The sequence below is a fragment of the Hemicordylus capensis genome, chromosome 4 (assembly GCF_027244095.1).
Source record: "Hemicordylus capensis ecotype Gifberg chromosome 4, rHemCap1.1.pri, whole genome shotgun sequence".
NCBI classification, from domain to species: domain Eukaryota; kingdom Metazoa; phylum Chordata; class Lepidosauria; order Squamata; family Cordylidae; genus Hemicordylus; species Hemicordylus capensis.
In genome coordinates this window covers 84,250,126-84,271,722 of record NC_069660.1, presented here as the reverse complement: position 1 = coordinate 84,271,722, position 21,597 = coordinate 84,250,126, and the positions used below count along the sequence as shown (strand labels likewise).

The 21,597-nt window shown below is 45.2% G+C and overlaps 1 protein-coding gene across 6 annotated transcripts in view; it reads right to left on the bottom strand.

Annotated features, from left to right (window-relative positions):
- RNF220 (ring finger protein 220) overlaps positions 1-21,597 on the bottom strand; it is a 410,389-nt gene that overhangs the window by 239,555 nt on the left and 149,237 nt on the right. For 3 of the 6 annotated variants that reach the window (XM_053244321.1, XM_053244318.1, XM_053244323.1), the window contains one exon: positions 17,118-17,192. The exons of 2 other annotated variants lie outside the window; for them this stretch is intronic. In XM_053244321.1, coding sequence (XP_053100296.1) covers positions 17,118-17,192 — 75 coding nt within the window. The remainder of the gene's footprint in view (positions 1-17,117; positions 17,193-21,597) is intronic. One more of the 6 variants, XM_053244324.1, reaches the window with a different exon arrangement.

Here is a 21,597-nt window from a genome sequence, read left to right as displayed (position 1 = left end):
TGACCCAAGATATTACTGAAAGTTTACCTTTGCAGGACCATAAAGAGCCACACTCCTTGAAACATATTTGTCCTAAAGCCAAGTCAACTGTTCCTGTCATTTATCTATTTTTAAATGTATCCTTCCCTATGTCACAGTCTCAGATGAACAAAAGAGGGGGGAACTACCCAGAAGATTGTGGGGACCAACTTGAAAACCCTACATATCAACTAAAAGGCCAATAATTACATGACTGAGAATTACTGGTTTGAAACTCCAAATGCAGCATTTCTCTGCTCTCCACACCCCCTGTTCTCTGGGCAGCTCTGCCTCTTCTCCTTAAGTGTAGGTGGACAACACATTGCCTGAATGTGGCTGCAGGGCCATTTTGGCACTCTGTGTGGGAGTGGGTTTCCTCCAGCAAGTTCATATTTGTGATTCCCCCGACAGTGCCAAATTAGATCAGCAGAGAGCATATCAAGATCTCTCAACCCTCCATCTCTTCCCATGACAGTCTTCTTCATAGGCAAGTTGTTTGCATTTGCCTCTGACACCTCACTTAAAGTTTCATTGGGATTACAGAGAAAATGAGAAGTTTCATTGGGATTACAGAGAAAAGGTCACCACTCTGCCAAATTTTCCTGGCGTGCTCCCCAATAAAATGACAGACCAGCCCTGAAACATACAGACCTCATTGGACTTGGCAATTCCAATTCTTTCACATGAAAGAGGGGCAGCAAAAAGTCTCGTGTGATGTGAGAGGTGGAGGATAGTGATCATGCTCAGTCCGTATGCTGGCTGGCACTTTAAGGGGTCTGAGCTGGTGAGCAAGGGTGGAAAGCCTTAACTAGTGCCTTTGGCAAGGTTTTCTGCTCAATCTTCTTCCTAAGCTTGGACAGCGTAATTCCTGTCTTCCAACAGTCAGGTGGGGGAAATGAGGCAGAGCGGGGAGGTAAGCAGCTGCTTGAGGAACTCAGGAAGCTACAGTCCCAAACCAGTGTTCTGTTTAAGGATGTAAGCAAAGGTGAACAAATTCCATGGAGATGTCAACACAGAGATGCCAACAGCTCTTCCTTCCTCCTTGCCACAATCATCTATGATCAGTACAAGGACGACAAATAATCCGGGGAAGGGCATGCTCCTGAACAATCAGGGTTTGTATGTGGGCAGAGAAAGGCAGCTTTGTGTTGTCTGGGGGCATCTGAGGTGAATCCAGAGCTGGTACGATGGTGACAGCTGCAGTGGGGTGACAGAAGCTGCTAGTGCGGGGCTAACCTCCCACCCTTTGCCCTAGCACAGCATGTCACTGTTTTTTTATTTATTAAACTCAATGCAGCCTATTCCTTTGTGTTTGCTGGTTTCTGCTCTGCTGACCTGCCTTTTGCTCCTGCGCTCATGCCATCCGTCAGCACCAGCAGCCCCATCAATCCCAGGGCTCTGAAGCCTTGCTCCGGGGATCAGGGGGCGCACAAAATGTGGCATGCCATTATTCTCTCTCTCTCTCTCTCTCTCTCTCTCTCTCTCTCTCTCTCTCTCTCTCTCTCACACACACACACACACACACACACACACACACAGACAGCCTAGCACATTCCCAGACAGACCTAGTGGAGGTGTCAGCTAGGAACGTCAGCCTGGGAGCCCTAGGAACTAGCATGGAGACAAGCCAAGGCCTAGAGGTCAGACTCCAATCAGGCACACAACCAAAAATCAGGAGAAACAGTTGCATAACCAGAGGCTAGTAGCTAGGGTTGAAGCTGGCCATCAGGGAATAAGAAATAAGGAGAGAGCATGCACCTGGCAATCAAATCCAGGTAGATGTTCTGGTCAGCAGGCAATGGGATGTAAGCAGCCACCATCCAGTCAAAAACACTACATAACCAATAAGAGATTCTGAATATGCTGCATCTGGAGTGAATCCAAACATGCAGAAAAAGCATGTGGTTTTTAGACTGCACCAATTCAGACTAGATTGCACCAATTCAGAAGGTGGGGGATTACAAAGGAGAAATAAAAAATAAACAAAAACCATTTCAGACGAAATCTAGCATATATGCATTTTCTATTAACTAAACCAAGGCAACCAAACTGGTGTTGCACAAGTACTTTTGTACTATTATTATTAACACAGTCAGACAGGTGTTATTGACTGGTTTGTTTTATCCAGACATCGAGTCCTTCCCAAGGACCTAGGATGGCTGAATTTTATTATCAATGTTCTTGCTGTTAGACTTGGGATGGCTGAAGAATTATTATTATTGTTTTTATTATTATTATTCCACTTTTCAACAACACAAAACTTCACAATGTGGATTACATGGGGCGGGGGGAGTGGGGAAATGGTTCCTTGAACTCAAAAGGCTCACAATCTAAAAAGAAACTCAAGGGAACACACACAAAGCCACTGGGAGGTACACAATCCTGGGCAAATAGGACTAGTTGCTTCCCCCTACTAAGTAGAAGAAGGCACCATTTTAAAAGATGCCTCACTGCATAATTAGCAGGGGTAACTGCATTTTATAACTGTAACTTACAACTACAGGTAGTAATGGGCTGGATGAGAGATAATAGTCTAAAGCTAAATCCAAGCAAGAGGGTGGTGCTCATTGTTGGGGGTTGTAATCTGCAAGACGGGATAGAACTACCTGTTCTAGGGATGCGCACAAATCTGTTCGGAGGCCCTTTTATGGGCCTCTGAACAGGTTTGAACACTGGGAGGTTCGAGGTTCGAAATGGGGGGGTTTGCATTTTAAGGGTGGGGTAGGGAGCACTTACCCCTCCCTCTGCTTTCCCCCTGCTGGCGCTCGGTATTTCCAAAGTCCTACGGGGTGGCAGTATACCTCCCTGCTGCCCCATCCGCTCCCTGGCCAGAAGTGACCAGAAGTAGCTGGTGCTGGTGCACACGCTCATGTGCGAGCCTGAGCAATGGTGGCGTGCGCAAGTGTGCCAGCTACTTCCGGCCAGGGAGTGGACGGGGTGACAGGGAGGTACGCTGTGGCCTCGTAGGACCTTGGAAATACTGAGTGCTGGTGGGTGAAGTGGAAGCAGGAGGAAGTGCACCCCCCACCCTTAAATTGTGCCCCCTGCCCTCGAATCACCCCTGCTTGGTTCCGTGCACATCCCTAACCTGTTCTGGATGAGGTTACACTCCCCCTGAAAGAACAGGTTTGTCGCTTGGGAGTGCTCTTGGACCTGGGTCTCACCCTGCTGCCTTAGGTTGAAACTGTGGCCAGGCGTGCTTTTTACCAGCTGTGAGTGACTCGACAACTCCGACCATTTCTTGAGGAGAATGACCAGAAAGCAGTGGAACCCCAGCTGGTAACCTCCAGGTTGGACTATGGCTATGCGCTCCATGCTGCAGGGATGCTTTTGTATACAGTTTGGAAACTTCAGTTAGTTCAAAATGTGGCAGCCAGATTGGTCTCTGGGGTAGCCCAAAGAGACCACATTATGCCTATTCTTAAACAGTTGCAGTAGCTGCCAATATGTTTCCAGGCAAGGTACAGAGTGCTGGCTCTTACCTTTAAAGCCCTGAATGGTTTAGGTCCAGGTTACCTGAGGAGTGTCTTTCTCTACAATATCCCCACCGCTTATTAAGATCATCAGGAGGGGTCCGTCTGCAGGTGCCACCGGTTCATCTGGAGGCAAACTGAGATCAGGCCTTCTCAATTGTGACCCCTAGGTTGTGGAAGATGCTCCCCCTAGATATGAGAGGCTTATCTTCCTTGGAAGCCTTCAGGGAGCCTTCAAGAGCCATCTTTTTAGCCTAGCCTTTAATGATATATAGTTTTTAATTTTAACTTTATACTGCTTTTAAATGGTTTTTAATTTTAATTGTTAATGTGTTTTTGATTTTAATGTAAACCGCCCTGAGCCACTTTAGTAAGGGCGGTATATAAATCGAATGAATGAATGAATGAATAAAATGTTCCATTTATAGCCTCCATGATTGTGTGGTGGGGAGGCGGTTAAATGGGTAGGAAAGGAAACCTGCAAGGATCAGGGAAGAAGTTGGATGAAGTTATTTGTTGATTTTAGTTATGGAGACTGGCTCATCTGGTGGCTACATAGGGACGGGTCTTCTCCGTTGCTGTCCTGAGACTCGAGAATGCGTTCCCTGATGAAGTAAGAGCCTCCCCATCTCTGACAACTTTTAAAAAGTCTCTAAGGACACATTCATGCACCCAAGCTTTTTAACCAGACATGGTTTTAAAATGTTGTAAGGTTGTAACTTCTGTTTTAATTTGTCTTACGTTGCTGTAAACCACCCACAGACAGGGGAATAAAATAAAATAATTAAAATTAAAATAAAATTTAAAATAAAATAAACCCCCAGACTCCTCACCCTCCAAGCCTGGCTGATCAAAAGCTAACTTTGCATCTTTAGGGGCATCAGGTTCCGTTATCTCCATTGGGGAGGGGGCCATAACTTAGTGGTAAAGAATCTGCTTTGCATGTAGAAAGTCCCAGGTTCAAGCCCTGGCATCTCCAGGTAGGACGAGGAAAAACCTCTCTCTGAGGCCTTGGAGTGCCACTGCCAGTCAGTGGCAAAGAGGCACCTTTTTAAGTGGTGATTCTCTTTATTTAACAGAGGGAGAGCAACTGGCCCTATCCACCCCCAGCACAGCATCCCTCCAGTGGCTGTTGCTGGTGTCTATCTTACGTTTCTTTTGTAGATTGTGAGCTCTTTGGGAACAGGGAGTCATTTTACTTGTTTATTTATATCTATGGAAACCGCTTTGGGAACTTTTGTTGAAAAGTAGTATATAAATATTCCTCGTATTCATAGACAATACTGTGCTAGATGGACCAAGGGTCTGTTTCATTGTAAGGCAGCTTCCTAGTTTAAAGCTCTGGCTCTGAGTCTGTCATTGTTTGAGGTGAGGCGCACTGTACTGCCTTGTTTCCCTTCTCACTGGCCCCATCCCCTGGGCTGGAGCCTGGTGCCGATGTTGCTCCTCTTGCCTCTCCCAGGCCTTGCCTTCCAGGGCACACTTTGCCCTCTGGCCTGCTTCTGCTTGCTCTTGCAGGCAGTGTCCATCTGTCTCTCCTTGTCACCAATGTGCCAGCACCAGCTCACTCACTCTCTCCCACTCCTGGACATCCAGGGGTGGGACGGACAAGCGGGGGTCGTTGTGCACACACACATCCGATTGAGCCAGTGCCCATGGAATCAGTGGGTCATAGTTCGGCGGGGTGTGCGGGTGTGTTACCGGATTGCTGGCAATGAGGAGAGACAGATAGGCAGGCGAGACCTGATGCATGCTGCCTGTAACAGAGAGGAGAGCTGGTCTTGTGGCAGCAAGCATGACTTGTCCCCTTAGCTAAGCAGGGTCTGCCCTGGTTGCATTTGAATGGGAGACTACATGTGTGAGCATTGTTAAGATATTCTCCTTTAAGGGATGGAGCTGCTCTGGGAAGAGCATCTAGGTTCCAAGTTCCTTCCCTGGCGGCATCTCCAAGAGAGGGCTGAGAGAGATTCCTGCCTACAACCTTGGAGAAACTGCTGCCAGTCTGTGAAGACAATACCAAGTTAGATGGACCTATGGTCTGACTCGGTATATGGCAGCTTCCTATGTTACGATGTTAACAGCAAAGAGCAACATGGTCCAGAGGGCAAACATGCCCTGGAAAAGGAGGCTTTGGGATGGGGCAGTGTCAGCACAGGGGGTGAGGCCAGCAAAGGGAAAGAGATCTAAAAGAACCCACCAGAGGGGTGCTTGGCAGCAGAGAGGAAGCTGGGGCAGTGGCAGCAGACGGCAGCAGGCAGGTGGAGTGACATCTACTGTGCAGGGCTAGACAGGATGCCCACGCTCCCTGCTCCATGGCACACTCATCACCTGAGGCTGTCATCTCACTATGCCTCATAGGACAGCCACCCCATTTGGTACAGGAACTGTCAAGGCACATTTTGCTGTGCAGCTGTTCCATTTTCCTCTGACTTTATCCAAGTCTACTATCCTCAGTAACCTTCTTGATGGTTAGGTCTTTATATCCTCTTTAGAGAAGAAGAGCTGCATGCCTATTGGGTGGGACACTGAGATGAACTGAGCTGAACTGCTACACATTGCAGGGTGTAACTGGATTCTATGGGGACACTGATCTCCCCTACCCTGCCATTCTTTAAACATACCTCAAATACTTTTTGGTTCAAGGCAAGCACTGTTGTGGATACTCAGGGAACACATGCAGGCTGGTATGAACCTCTTACTCAGTGAACTCAGTGTGCGGGACAGTGGGGTCAGAGTGCTGACACCCACAAGGGAGCACCCAGAAGCTTACCTGTGTGGTTTTGAAGGGATTGGCCTAGCTCTACGACATGACTGAAGACCACATAATTTTTAAAAAGCAGTCACAATATCTGGACACGCTTCTGCTCCCCTCTGGTTTCTGAATCTTTGTTTCACTTACTTCATTTGAACCATCAAAGTGGCTGACATAATCATATCAAACATTATAGATGAAACAATGAAACAGTGGTTCACATGCTTCTAACTGCTTTGAGTCTGAATTAACAGATTCTGACATTCTGGCATCCAGAGGACACTGGTCTGGGATGTGTCTTATGGTGCGTGGTGTCTTATGTCAAGTCTTAACAATGGTACCAAGCAGACACAGACTTGGGGCCAGAACACATGCATGTAATCATTTCTTATCACTCAGTTATTCAATACTCAATAACTTGCAAATGAACGTGTAAACCAAGTTGAAATGTAGGGGCATTTCATCAACATTTCAGAGAAGAACTTACAGCTGCCAGCATGTACAACTGCCTGGAGGTTGCCATTACTTCCCCCCAGAATACCTCTCGTAGCAACACGATGTCCTCACATAGCATCATTCCCAGGGGCTTTCTGGAAAAAAGAGATGCTCCCCCAGCCAGCAACTAAGGGACCACCATTCCCCGCCCCCCAATGCCTCTTGGAATAACACTTACATGATGATGTAACTCACCTGGAGGAGCATTTTGCTGGAAGTAAATGGTTCCCTCTCAGCCCTGAAAAATTGCCAGAATGCCCACTTTTACCACCCCCTAGTGCCCCCAAATGACATTATAATGAATAAGCATGTGTAAACCAGCACTAGTGGGGTGTGTGTGTGTGTGTGAGAGAGAGAGAGAGAGGGGGGGGGGGAGGGAGAGGGAGGGAGATAGAGAGAGAGAGGTTGGTTGGGTTTGTTCCTGGCATGCCCTTTGAACAGAAGGACAACCAAGGCCCATTATCTATGAAAGGGGGCCTCCTCACTGCTCCAGACATGCCAGCATTCTGCATAACACTGCAGAATTCTGCCCACCACTCTATCCCTTTCCCAGCACACCAGTCTCCTCCAAGAGACACAGAATTGTCACCAGATCAGCTCTAGGGTAAGCCCCTGGCTCCCTCCTGCCTCTGATGTCCTGATCCAATAACTGAAACATCTGCTTCACCTCTTCAATCAATACTCACTTCTTAATAGTCTTGACTATCCACAAAAAACCAGTGACATTAAATGTTAATTATATCTATTTGGATTCAAAAAAATTTTATGGCTTGAGTTAATTATACTCGGAGTCATAAAAAGGTTTCAGAGGAAAAGAGACCGCAGCCTTTCTAGGCCAAAAGGCAAGCAATACAAAAAAGGGGGGAAAAGAAAAATTTCCCTTGGCAGACAACTTATAATGGTGCTAGGGGGATTAAGACATACCCAAACCTCCAGGGATGAGTCTGATACAATCTGATAAAATGGATGGCAATACAGGAACACTTGCAAAATCCCTTACAGGTATTCACCCTCACACTATAATCTTACACAAGGCAGACATAACAAGGGACATGGAGCTGCTGCCATTCTGTCTTTCCCCCCCAGCTCCCTGATAAAGTTCAGGACAGCCCAAAATGCAACTTCATGTCATCATCCTGCATATGCACCCCCACCACATATCATTGGCTGTCAGGGACAGAGGTGGGGAAACACAACATAAAGCAACATCATGTTATAAACTGTGTCATACGTGATATTATGATGAAGCAGAGAGAAAGAAACTTTAAAGGTATCAGCTCCATGTTCCTTGTATCGTTTCCACCCTTAGTGGAAATTAGAGGTTTTCAAAAAGAGACAGGATAGCCATCTGCTATTCAGTCCCCTGCTAACTGAGGGGACTGGATAGCTACTCTGCTAAATGAATGAAGAGGCACCTTTTAAAAGTGAAGATTCTCTGTATTTAGCAGGGGGAGAGCAACTGGCCCTATCCATCTCCAGCACAGCACCCCTCCAGTTGCTGGTATCTATCTTATTGTGTAAGATAGATACCAGCATTTTGTTGCTGGTATCTATCTTATGTTTCTTTTGTAAATTGTGAGCCCTTTGGGAACAGGGAACCATTTTATTTGTTTCTTCATTATGTAACTTCTGTTGAAAAGCGGTATATAAATATTCATCATAGTCATCTATCAGAGCTGCTGTAGCAGATTCCTGTACTGAGCAGGGGGTTGGACCAGAGGTCCCTTCCAACTCTAAAATCCTATGATTCTATTGCTGTTGACACTGCATCTACCGATAGTGGTTGCTGCTGGCACAGCAATATTTAGCCATGTTGTTGCACTAATGCAACATCTGAGGCTGCCTTGTGGCACACTACCAGTATGACGAGTTGTAACTTCATGGCACAGCAACAGTTCTTGTGTGTTTGTTAGTTTAGTGGCTCACGGGAACTAGGCTACAGCAACTGTTACAAATATTTCATACTTACACATATTTGAAGGCCTATGGGGATCACTCAGACCATCTGAATATGAGACATCACTTGGACAAATTTTTGACTAAAGCTTAAAGCACAGGGTGACCTGGTGTCACTTACTTAAAGGACCAGTGTTAATGTTAAAGGCTTATTGCCTGTTGTTCTAGAATACCACAGCCACATACTGTATAACAGACTATCATTCATAATAAAGCAAACATCCTTGTAGATCTCCATGGACCATGCATCAAAGCCCATGATGTAGCACTGTTTTCTACTTGCTGCCAGCTGGGCAATTGCCATGTCCTGAAAATCCTACACTTTGGGGCTTCATACCAGACGAGGATGGTCATAGCAGATGATGATGTTGATATGCTATGGGCTGGTTCACACGATTGACCTCAAGACAGTTCAGTGAAAAACTGATATCCCAGCGGTGTGCACACTCCTCTGGAGCATGTTATGTGAACTCAAGACTTTTCAGTGATCTCAGATTGGCACTGCACCAAACTGACATTTAGCCAAGATCGATAATCTTAAATTTGAACTTGGCACAGCACCAGTCAGAGATGGCTGAAAATCCTGAGTTCACATGCCATGCTCCACAAGGTTGTGTACATCACTGGGGTCTCGGTTTTTTGCCAAACCAACATGACTTTGGTTTTGTGAGCCAGACCAATATATAGTTCTAATGGTGCCTATCAGGAGAATGTATGGTGTAAGTTGTGCAGGGGAAATGGTCTCACATCCACGAAAATTAATCCATGGCAGGATGCAAACAAGACTGTAGACAGCTCTACAAGAGGAAGCTCTTGTGTACAGATCTAAGTCCTAGGAAAACAGGGATTGGGTTATTCAAGGAGAATCTCTACACAGCCATTCTTACACACTGTCCATCTCCCTGTCCAGGCCACTGGGAAGCTCTCTGTCTCACTGCAGGACTGGACCTGGACTTGCCTGCTGTCAGGGGAGCAGCAGGTAGCTATGTCAGGGTAAGGCCGGCCCTAAAGCCTCTGGGCCTCTAATTTACTGCTTTCCTCTTACCATAAAACTGAAAGAAGGTGCCGCCTTTAATCGCTGCCTTCGGGGCCCCTCCTGGAACCACACAGCAACTGAGCAAAGGCTACGAGTTAATGCGCCTTCCGACACCTCTGCCTGATTCATGGGCCTGGCCTTGAGCAATAAACCGCTCAACCTCCTCAGCTGGGCAGCAGGATTTACAGCCTGCAGGGGCTGGCACTCACATACAAAGATACGCACACCAACCCACAAACACATTACAGTCACGGCGACAGAATTTGCTGCGTGTCCATCTGCACATACGTATGCACAGTCATGAACCTGGAGGCAAACTGTACATATGTGTACAAAAACACAGGTACATATATATATATATAATAATTGAGATGCCAAAAAAAACAAAAACAAAAAAACACCCAACACTCATTCATGTACAAAAATATACACAACTATGAAGAAAAACATTCAGTCACATGAACAAATGCATATATGCACTCAGGGACACAAGTGCAGGAGTAATCAGTAATTATCAGGGACCCCCTTAAGGCCCTGGATGATCCAGATGGGGTAACACACCAGGGGACTAAGGAGCTCTCCGAGGATGAGGACAGGGGGGAAGACACTCCATCAGAGGACCCTGAACCTGCCTCGATGCCCTACCCCGAGGAAGGGCCCCCCCCGCCCAGGATCTGCCAGAACCTATTCTACCTTATGCTTCACCAGGCCCCCTGGTAGTACCCCTGGAAGAGAACGCTGGGCTACCACCACCCTCAGCTCTAGCCAGCCCCCAGGGGATCCTACCAACCATGCCCCAGCCACACATCCTGGGCTCCGGAGCCCCTGGCAACCCCCAGGACTTGCTGAGACCCCCACTTGGGGTCACCGTGACTGAGCTTTGCAAAACCCTTCACCAACGCTGTAGAAGTGCTCACCTAGCTGGAAGGAACCTGAAGCCTAGTAGGTCTCCACAAGAGGAGGAATAACAGCAGGACTCCCGGAAAGTAAACTTTGTTTGCAAGAGGTGTGGATCTAAGACACGTCCTCTTCCTGGCCAGTTCTAGATTCAACTGTTTGTCTAGGACTTGCTTCCTGAGTAGTCTTGCCAGCTTTACTCTGGAAACTTCCCAGATACTGCCTTGCCTGTATCATCCTCATCCTTGCTGTGGTCCCTTGCAGAGAACCTGGCCTCTACTCCTCAGCTACCACAGATCCAACATCAGGTTGCTGGTGCCAGCAGAGTTCCTGACTGCTCTGCCCTCAGCCCCACACCAGTCACCTGGCAAACCTTCCAAGACTGGCATATGACTGTAATCCAGAAGCAAACATATAATGTACATATACTTCTCACATTAAAAACTGCAGCTTAGTATGCAATCATAAATGTACAAGGTGTGATCTAGTCATGGCACAAATATGCCACTCTGTGGGCCAATAACACAAACCACCACAAAGAGATCAGTGGACAGGAAATACGGAGCACAGAAAGGAAAGCCACCATGCCCTCGCTCCTCGCTTGCTGGCTTGACCATGCACACTAGCAGTTCTACCAATGGTGGGTGTGATGGGCTCTTTCTTTCTAACCACTGTTATCCTTTCTTTATTTGGATCACTTACACTGAAGTTCTGTTGCCGATACCCTCTTCTTTGTCATGGCTAGTGGGTATATTGTGGAAGTAAGTGCTGCAATAGGTGTGTGTGCATGTTGCTCTGGAATTCGAGGGTCAAGGGAGAAGCCTAGAAAAACACTGGGACAACTACCCACACGTTCCTCCCTGCTTTATGTGAATGTCATGACCATGCATGGTGCCCCAGCGCTCATGTCTGTTTGATGCCTCTGTGGAGCACCCCACTGTCATTTCCTAGCGGCTTCACAGCTGAGCCTCAGGGTTCATGTTTGCCACGCTGTTGGATCTTATCCTGCCAAGCCAGTGCATGCATGCCTCCTCCCTCTTCATGCTTGTGTGCAGCCTGTGTACCTACTGCACAGAGCATGTTCCATGAAATACATGGATATACTTACACAGGCCCAGAAACAACGGGTTGGAATGGCAAAGAAGCAGATTTAGGCTAGAAATTAGGAAGTTTCCTAACTGTAAGAGTTGTCTGACAGTGGAACAGTTTGCCACTTAACAGTGGTAGGCTCTCCCCCATTGGAGGTTTTCAAGGAGAGGCGGGATAACCTTCTGAACAACCATACTAGTTGCAGGGGGAGCAACAGCAGGAGAGAGGGCCTGCCCTCACCTCTTACCTGCGGGCTTCCCAGAGGCATCTGGTGGGCCACTGTGTGAAACAGGATGCTGGACTGGATAGGCCTTGGGCCTGATCCAGCAGGGCTGTTCTTATGTCCTTATGTCAGGGATGCTGTAGCAGTTTTGTAAACTGAGCAAGGGGTTAGAACCTAAGAACAGCCCTGCTGGATCAGGCCCAAGGCCCATCTAGTCCAACATCCTGTTTCGCACAGTGGCCCACCAGTGGACTTGGACTAGAAGGCATCAAATGCCATCTAGCTTTCCAGGTCTAAAATTCTATGATAACTATATAGGGACACATACACTACATGGACATAGATATCCTTTTGGTACAACACCTCTCTACCTCAACATCTTGTTGTCTTCAGCTTATTCTGGTCAGTGCCCAAAAACCATCAAGCTAAGCAATGCCCCACTTTGGAACAACAAAACCCTGAGTTGTGGGCAAGTAAAATGCACCTGGTGCTCTCCAAACAAGAACTGTCTAAAGCCCTGCCTAAAAGCTTTTACTATTCAGAGTTCACTGCCTGACCCACTATGAACCCATCACTCATAGCTCCAGCTTATTCTGAACCTTGGCAGCCAGATGGACTCCAAAATGCACCATTACACACAGTCATTGAAATATCTTCTAGGATTATGACACTTTCAAGGAGCTGGTGCTGACATGGGAATTTCAGAAGAAACTGCTAACATCTCTACTGACGTGACATTTCTGGTTTAGAATTATTCCAGTTGTTGATCTAATTGTTCAGGAGAGAACATAATAAGGTTGTTCACACGACCCCGCTGGGGAGGGTTAGAGGGGAGGCCTCCCCACAAATGCCTCCCCACAAATGATCTCCCTTCCCCTCAAAGTTCTGCCACTTGTGCAGCAGAACTGGAAGCCAGAGAAGGACGTCCTCCGGCATCCCACAATGCATCATGCCCGTACATTGGAGGATTTCCTTGCTGCTGGGCACTTCTCCCACCTAGCTTTGTGGATTCACACAACTGGGGAGTGGGGTAGAAGGGTATGCTTGTACCCTTCTACCTCACTATAAGCCTGCGTATAAAACCCGGGCTCCCCCGGTGAAGAGCACCAGAATCTGGGCCGATCCCAGTGCTCCATATGAGCAACCCTACCCGGCAAACCATGTCTAGAGTTGGTCCACAAAATGGGAAATGCTGGAAATTTGAGTGGGTTTTCCGTCAGTATTTCACAAGCATGTTTTTCTGCTTGATTTGTTCCTTGCAGAACAAAATCATGACTGTAATTACAATCCTGGAACAGAAATTTCAATTTAAAATTTGCTTTCAATAGACCTAGTCCTCATGCTGGTAAACAAAGGTTGAAAACGTGCAGAAAATGTCCGTATAAGGGAAAATTTCAGAAGGGGTCTTCAGGGAGTTCCCCATGGTCAGGGTGTAGAATCAAACACCTGCTCTTTGCTAAACTTCCTTGTTCCTTCATGTGGTTAGTCCCAGCCCTTCCTCCACATGTGCTACCACATGTCTAATATAACCCTTCCAACAAATGCTACAATCTGTAAGCTGTTATGTGATGTAAATGAAATACATTCAGGAAAATGGCTGTGCCATATTTGCATTTATTATGGTCAAATCATTCCTCTTTGAGGATTGCATAATTTTGAAGAGGTAGCCCATTCATCTGTGTACACGCTCTTCTTGGTCACAGTGTTGGTTATGCAAAAGGCTCCACATAGCTGCCTCCTCAAAAAAGGTCCTATGGTATGTAGCATAGAGGTGAAAATAACACATTTCTCTCATTCCAGTCAAGCCCCACCCTATTTCTTTTGCATCAAATGTGGCAGTCTGTTGTTTTTTTTATCCCATACCAAACAAAAGAGGGGGGAAACACCCTTATCTTGGAAAGCTGAGTCCAAGAAAAAGCTACTGGTCTTTTGGACTTGGCAAGCCCCACTCAGTAGCCTTGCTTGTCATCTAGAATTTATCAGTCCAACACACATCTGCCATAATGTGCCGTATAACTAGTGCATAAACAAACTTCAGCATGATAAATGCCTTGCTTTGAAGCCATAAAGTTATTAGCTGGTGGCTGTTAGCTACTGCTGAGCACAGGGCACAGTTCTTCCATTAACCCCTGACTGCCCAACTCTGTGCTTAAATATCCATCAAATTCTGGGGGCAGGTTTGGGTGGCTAGAAGCAAGGGGAGTCCCATGGATATACCAATGCATTGATGGGTAGGACCAAAAGTAATGCCATCTCTGGGTGCTTTTCAGTGCTCTTTGTATCAAGAAAAAAACAGACATACCAAATTAGGCCTGAGAGAAGCTTCTGGGTTTGAGCTTTGCAATCAGGCTCCTTGCCTTCCACTTGTTACAATAATAGATACCTTGCTGCAGTCTTTACAACAACCCTGTAAAATATGTCACTATTTAATCCCCATATTGCAGATGGGAGAAGAGAACCGAGGATATGAGAGAGTGGACAGTATTTCCACACACACCCCAAACTGGCCCATGAGACTAAAGAGGGTGACATGCCAAGAGTATGCATGTTCTAGCAGCTTTCCCAGAAGTCCTAACATCCTCCTGACGTGCCATGCCCCCTAGACATTCTCACATTCAGCACTTTTCACATACAGGCATTCGCTGAATGTGAGAAGAGTTTCCCCCATGATTAAGAACTTTAAGCATGTTCAGCACTTGCCATGTGCTGAGACTTGTTGTCTGGGGGCATGGCTGGGCAGCATGTCAGTGCAGATAGCTGGTGTGCTGCTCTTTAGCCTCTCCACAAGGAATGAATGCCTGGATAGGCTATCATCTAGTTATGTTGCTACCTAGCAAAGACACATTGGATCAACTGCACTTGATTTCTACACAGGAAAATGCATGGTATAGTGATGCTAGGACATTAGGCTGCTGCCGAAAATGGCAGGATTTTATCCACTACAGCTCAAGGTGGATAACTACATTTTGAAATAAATGTAAAGTATAAAATATGTTAAAAGAGGAGGCACATAATAGGTAGAATAATATTTTGTATTGGACTAACTTCTACTACCAAAAGAGCTGGCAAGCCCTCCAGTGTCAGACAACTCAAAAACCTGCATGTATTTTTTAATAGTCCTTCCCTGTTTAGCATCTCTTATTTTCTGAGACAGCAACAATTCATTATGCCAAATATAAAGTGCATGTAGGCATACATATACAAAAGAAAAGTAATTCCATGTGTTGTATGCCATAATAATCAGAGACAACAGCAGCAGGACGTTAACCACCCACCAACTTTTCAGACCCATCAAGAGCTCCTGAATCTATTTTTTCTCCTTTTTGCTGCTGAAGCAATAAAAAGGGAAAAACCAACATCCAAATGATCTTGTTTATGGTGGCTAAATAAGCTGCATGTGCTTAATCCGTTAGAGTTTAATGAATTTATGACTTGCTTTGGAATTTGACAAGGGCCATAAAAGAGTAATTAACATTTATCAGTGTGTTTGCTACGCCTGCACACGCCCTCCTCCCCTTGGCCCCTCTTGTGGCAGTGTCGGGCACCATGGGGGGATATAAAAGTGATCAATTAATTTTTAATAATCTCAGGGAAAGATTGTAGAGTTGCAGTATGAACTCTGGGAGTGTCAATAAATGTGCCAAAGGTCACTCCTCTCCTTCTCCACATGCTTTCCAGTAAGGGTTTGTGGGGGTGGAGGGATGAGACACACAAAAACACTGCCATAGGAACCTGGTCATGGAGCCATCCAAGCAGCCATTCTCTGAAGCAATTTACTATCTGACTAGCATGAGTGCTGTAATGTCAAGGTGAAACTTGCGGGTGCAACTCAAGGTGAAACTCTCAGCAGGGTCCAAAATGATGAGGCAATCAAAAGGTTTCCAGTTCCATTGGCTTTCTTGACTGAATGCAAAGAGACAGTGAGCAGCTGAACGGGAACATGCACACCCCACAAATCTACCTCTCTAGAAAACGTCCAAATCCCCAAATCCTATAAATGCCACGCAATGCACAGTACAGGGCTCTACACACAATTCCAGGCTGCACCAACACTCAGACTACACAAAAGGTGCAGACAAGGCTGGGCACATTCTATGCATCTCCCACCCCAAATATAAATTCTATTTTCCAAATCAAATTGTAGGTATTTGCATAATATTACTTAATTTGTATAATTTAATCTGGTTGCAACATGTGGGTTTTTACCATCATAAGAACATTTTAGTAACAAGTGGAGGTGGAACAGGGCAAAGAACAAAGAGTGAAGTCGAACTGAAACAGAGATAGGGAAAAGGTACAAGAAACAGGAAGGGTCACTCTGTCATTGAAAATTCTGTTTAAAACACCCATTGGTTTTTGAACCTTCATTAGTCATTGCCAATACATTTTCTAAATGTTTATGTGAAACTCTAAGAGCTAGAAGCTTGCATTGTTAAAAAATGAAATCTGAGATGCTTAGCAAACCACAAACTTTGACAGAATTAATTATGTACTAATGCCCACACAGACATGCATAACATGCACAGTCAAGAGTTAAGACCATTGCAAAGCAGGGACATATCCTCTGAATAATTTGTCAGACCCACCTTGGCAATGCCTGTGTTTCATTTTCAGTCCCATATACAGGAATATACTTCATTACTATGCTGAACCCAGGCGTACAATTAGGGTCTACCCATAATCAGCCCTACACACAATTAGACCAGAACTGCTACTATAATTAATGGGCACTGGACAACATCCTGACTAAGTCAGCCATGACTAAGTCCCATTGAAATTAAAGTTGGTCATGACTACCTTGCCTCATTGGTTCTTAGCCATGACTAACTAGTCTGACTGTTGCCCAATGTCTTCATTTTCATTTTCTTTTTCTTAAAACAATTCAGATAAGAAAATGCTAGATTGTTCCCAACTCTAACGAGCATAAAGTCTAATAAGCTACAGTATTGAGGACCAAGGAGTCAAGACTCCTGGGTTCTACTCCAAGCCAAAGACCAAAATACAGCTCAGTGATATTTTAAAAATGTGGCTGCTACTTTCTTTTCTTGCTGTAAGATGCAACGTTTAATAATGTTAATAACACAACTCAACCAGTTTCTTATTATTGACCCAAACTAGTGTTTATGTTATCCTCTTTCTAATATACCCCATAATAGTAATAAAAGAAGAGACACTTACAGAGAGGGAAAGTTAATGCCATGCGCTGGCTGGCCCCCGCAGACGCCGGCGGCCCTCCTTGGCTGTCGCTTCTATCTGGCAATCAATTGACAAGAAATTGAGATTATGAAATATGACAATGAGCATCACAAAGGATGGAGATCAATCAATCGACTCCTACAGCTGAGCAAGCGACATTTAACAGCAAGTGCCATAGGATTAGGCACCCAAAGTTGCAGCTTCAAGTGCTGGAATCTTATAAACATAGCACAAAAGGGAACATTTCAAAATTAGACCATCCCTCATAAGCCTTTAATATCTAATTGATCCACAGGGGATCATCCACCAGAACAGCTGGCTTAAAAATGGGAAGAACTGTGGAAAGAATGTTTAGTTCCTATACATGTTAGTGTGCTGCAGAAACCTCCTAAGAAAACTATGTTCTGTCAAAACATTCATTTCAGGTGAACATCATGTTTTCATGAGCAGACAGCATGTGAAAGGAAATCTACCCCATTACCCAGACAGGCAGCCAGTCCTTGTGGTCAGCTACCCTCTCTCTTAAAATATTGGACCATTTTTCAGTTTAGGTATGACCAACGTTTGCTACAGAGTCCTAGTCCATGTCTTGGTTCTCTGTCTTTTTAGTGCACAGTGCAGATTTCCATCCTGAAGAGGGACTTCTCCATGGATACACATACACATGAGAGAAGAGCCGGTCTTGTGGTAGCAAGCATGACCCGCCCCTTAGCTCAGCAGGGCCCAGCCTGGTTGCATATGAATGAGAGACTTGATATGTGAGCACTGTAAAATATTCCCCTCGGCGGGGTGGAGCTGCTCTGGGAAGAGCAGAAGGTTTCAAGTTCCCTCCCTGGCATCTCCAAGATATGGCTGAGAGAGTTTCCTGCCTGCAACCTTAGAAAGCCGCTGCCAGTTTGTGTAGAGTGTAGACAATACTGAGCTAGATGGACCAAGGGTCTGACTCAGTATACGGCAGCTTCCTACGTTCCTATACTTTGCATATGAACCACACATGCATGGAATCAAATGGAAAATGTGGGCTACTTAGAAACTTATAAGCAGAGTTGGCAGAAGGCTCTGAAACCAAAAGAGGTCTTGGAGTACACAGGGGCCAGCGCCCTGCACAGTTCCCTCTCTCTTGGTTTCTTTCTCCCATCTTCCCTCTTGATTTTCATGCCTTCATCACCCTAACCCCTGACTTAAATAGACAGATGACAGACAATTTTGGAAGCAAATTAAGAAACACGAAATATAAACAGATTCAGGAACACATAATTTATTTCAAAAAGAAAACTTTGGTCTATTTGACTAGAATCTTATTTTCATCATTCAGCAAAACCCTCTTAAATGTTTTGCAGTTAGAACTGAGACCTTCACTGGGCACTTGCACCTTTTCACTGTCACACTACATCCTGCACCATTTACATAGCCCTTCCCATTCCTAATTCAAGTTCCAAAATGGTGCTGTTTCCTTTGACAATGTCATCAACCAGTGTTCAGGATCCAGACTAAATATGATTTAAATAAATGAGACAAGTTAGTCATGACTCATTGAAGTCCAATTTATTTCAATGGTGAAGTCATGACTTGCGCAGAAAGAGTGAAGGTAAGACCTGGCATGCATCAAATGCTAGCCATACGCTTATTACACTAATGCAAGCCTGAATATTGTATTTAACCCTTTTCCAATCTTTCCTAATTGTAAAGACAAATATCAATTAATTTGCAACAAATCTCTTACAAAGTTTTGCTGTGTGATTAACTTGCAAACGGGTTCTTGTAGCCTGAACTGGTTTGATCTACCAGCTCAGCTCTTGCAAATATTACATTAACTGTCAATAAAATTAGGAAACTTCAATTACATTAAGAAACAAAATAATTCAAGAATCAAATATTTTCCAATCTGCTCCAATTGTAAATACAAATATCAATTAATTTTGTGACTACCCTTTGTCAAAGGTCACCCTGATTAATTAATTTGCTCTGCCAGGGAAAACTAGTTTGGTCTATCAACTGAGCTCTTGCAAAGATGCTAGTAGCTAATAATACCAGGCAACTTCAGTAAATAAATAAGAAATAAATGCTTTAGAGCAGTTGAAATGAAACCAAGCAAAACCAAATCAAACTTGGAGGACATAACTGAAGAAAGACAGAATATAGCCACTACGGTCTTCTGTTGCTCAAAAGATGTCTGTATAATCAAGACTTAGAAGGAAAGGGCAAGTGTAGTAATGAGGTCTTTACGAATATGACAAATATGTAAATACAATTTTCCAACAAAAGTTCCCAAAGTGGTTTACATAGGAATAAATAAATAAATGAATAAGCAAGCTCCCTGTCCCCAAAGGGCTCACAATATTAAAAAGAAACATAAGATAGACACCAGCCCCAGCCACTGGAGGGCTGTTGTGCTGGGGATGGATAGTGGATGGATTTACATTCTCTTTCCATGGGCAAAGTAGGGAACAGACACATGAGCAGGCATTTGGCTGAAGTCAAGTATTTAATTATGCCAGAGATGTGGTGCTCACCACTCAGGCTGGTATTCTTGCTGGGTGACAGACGTACAACCCCGCCAGGTACTAAGCAAGGCCCTTTGCTCCAAAGGCTGTCCAAGAAATGTGAAGATCCATTGCCAGGAGGCTGTAGCCATGGCCTGAGAGACCCTGTGCCTGCACAGCAGCCTGTTGCATAACAAATTAGGATCCCTTTTCCTGAGCCCTAGAGCCGTTAAAACCTCACAAACCACCATCAGGTCCCAGTTGGGTGAGGAAGAACTGTTTCCTGCAGGTGTCCAGGGACCATGAATCATACCTTGTCAGACTGCTGGGCATGAACAGATGGAACGGGGCCTCCGCTGTAGGCAGGCATTTCTAACAGCCATGCCCATGTGCATCTCCCAGATGCCTGGGGTCTACAGCCTGACCAGTGAGAGGTTAAACGGGCATTAATCAGACACTTTGCAAGAAGCTTTGAAAACTCATCCAAATATTATAAAAAATGTCTTTAATCATCTAATAGCCCAAACGGGGTAGGTGATGGATGGGCTGATCTCTTCTGCCTGAACAGATGAGCCTGGGGATGTGGGTTTACAGAGAAGGGGAGGGAGGGAGGGAAATGACACTTTTCCTTCCTCCCTCCCCCCTTGGAGCAGTTAGAAATATGAGGTCACCCAGCGAGAGATGATAACACATTAAGGGCTCTTGAGAGATTAGCCTGTCAGCCTCGTTAGGAACAGGCGATTGGGGGCTGACTGCATAATTAGAGGCTGGAGAAGCCATAACTCACAGCAGCTCAAACAGCACGAAGGGGCCACATCTGTAATAGTCCTCTCTGTTCTGAAAAGTTACCTCAATAAAAGTACGGAACTCCCTCCCACACTGTAGCTTACAGGTCACTAAAGTTCTCTCCACTTGCTGTGAAAGGTACATTCCACTCATAAGCCTTGGGCTCTACACCTTAGAGAACACTCTGAGTGCTGCACCTGCATCTAACCTTGTAAAGATGAATAATCACACACAGCAATTCCATTATTGTAAAGAGGAAACTGAGGCATGGATCATGGGCAGTGTGTACAAGAACTGTCCAAATTATTTGCCTTGTGGTTAGGAATAAGTAAACTCCCCAAGTTCCCAATCTGAAAATAAACCTGGTTCGCAATATTATTTTGTTGGATGTCTGGATTATTTCTGGATGAGGGCCCTTTGTTTGGTCCAGGATGGGAGTTTGTGGCCCAAAGGGTATGTTGTGGTGAGAGGTGCTTTGAGCTGTGGCCTGATTCACACAATCATTCAAATCTAGATTTAATGAGGGTAATCAACATTAGCATGATTGTGTGAACCCATGGCAGGAATATCCAATTCATCTCGGGCCATAAGCCACCTTGGTGTGGGTTCACACAACCACAATAATGTTGGTAACCCACATTAAACCTACATCTAAATGATTGTGTGAATGAGGCCTGCGTCTAGATAATTCCGAGTGTTGGTGGTATTCCTCTAATTGAGCAATTCACCAGATAATTTAAGTGCAGACAGATTAATTCATGTCTTCAAACTGTAGATAAACCTGCTGCAGGTTTCCTATTCTTGTACCCTCAAAGCTCTGGTCACCAGACCTGACTGATTGCAAAGCTTTGCAGAGAATGTAGCAATCCTAGCTCATAATGGCTGTACTTATCTTATAGGGTGAATCGCCAAGGACTCTCACTAAGGTCACCACATACGCTTGGAAAAGCAAGGGAAAGCTGAATACAGGCTTTAACTAGAAGCTTCCCACCACATCTTAGTTAGATGTTTTAGTACTAAACTGGAAGCAACAGGAACAGCCACCAAAAAAGGAAGTAAATCTGTCCCATGTACTGTATTGCATAACCTTGCAACACTACACCTTTTGCTCCTCACAACATGCCTCAGAGATGCTCAGAAGACAAGCAGAGTGCCAGAGTGACTTGCAGGAATGAAATGCACCAAAAGAATGA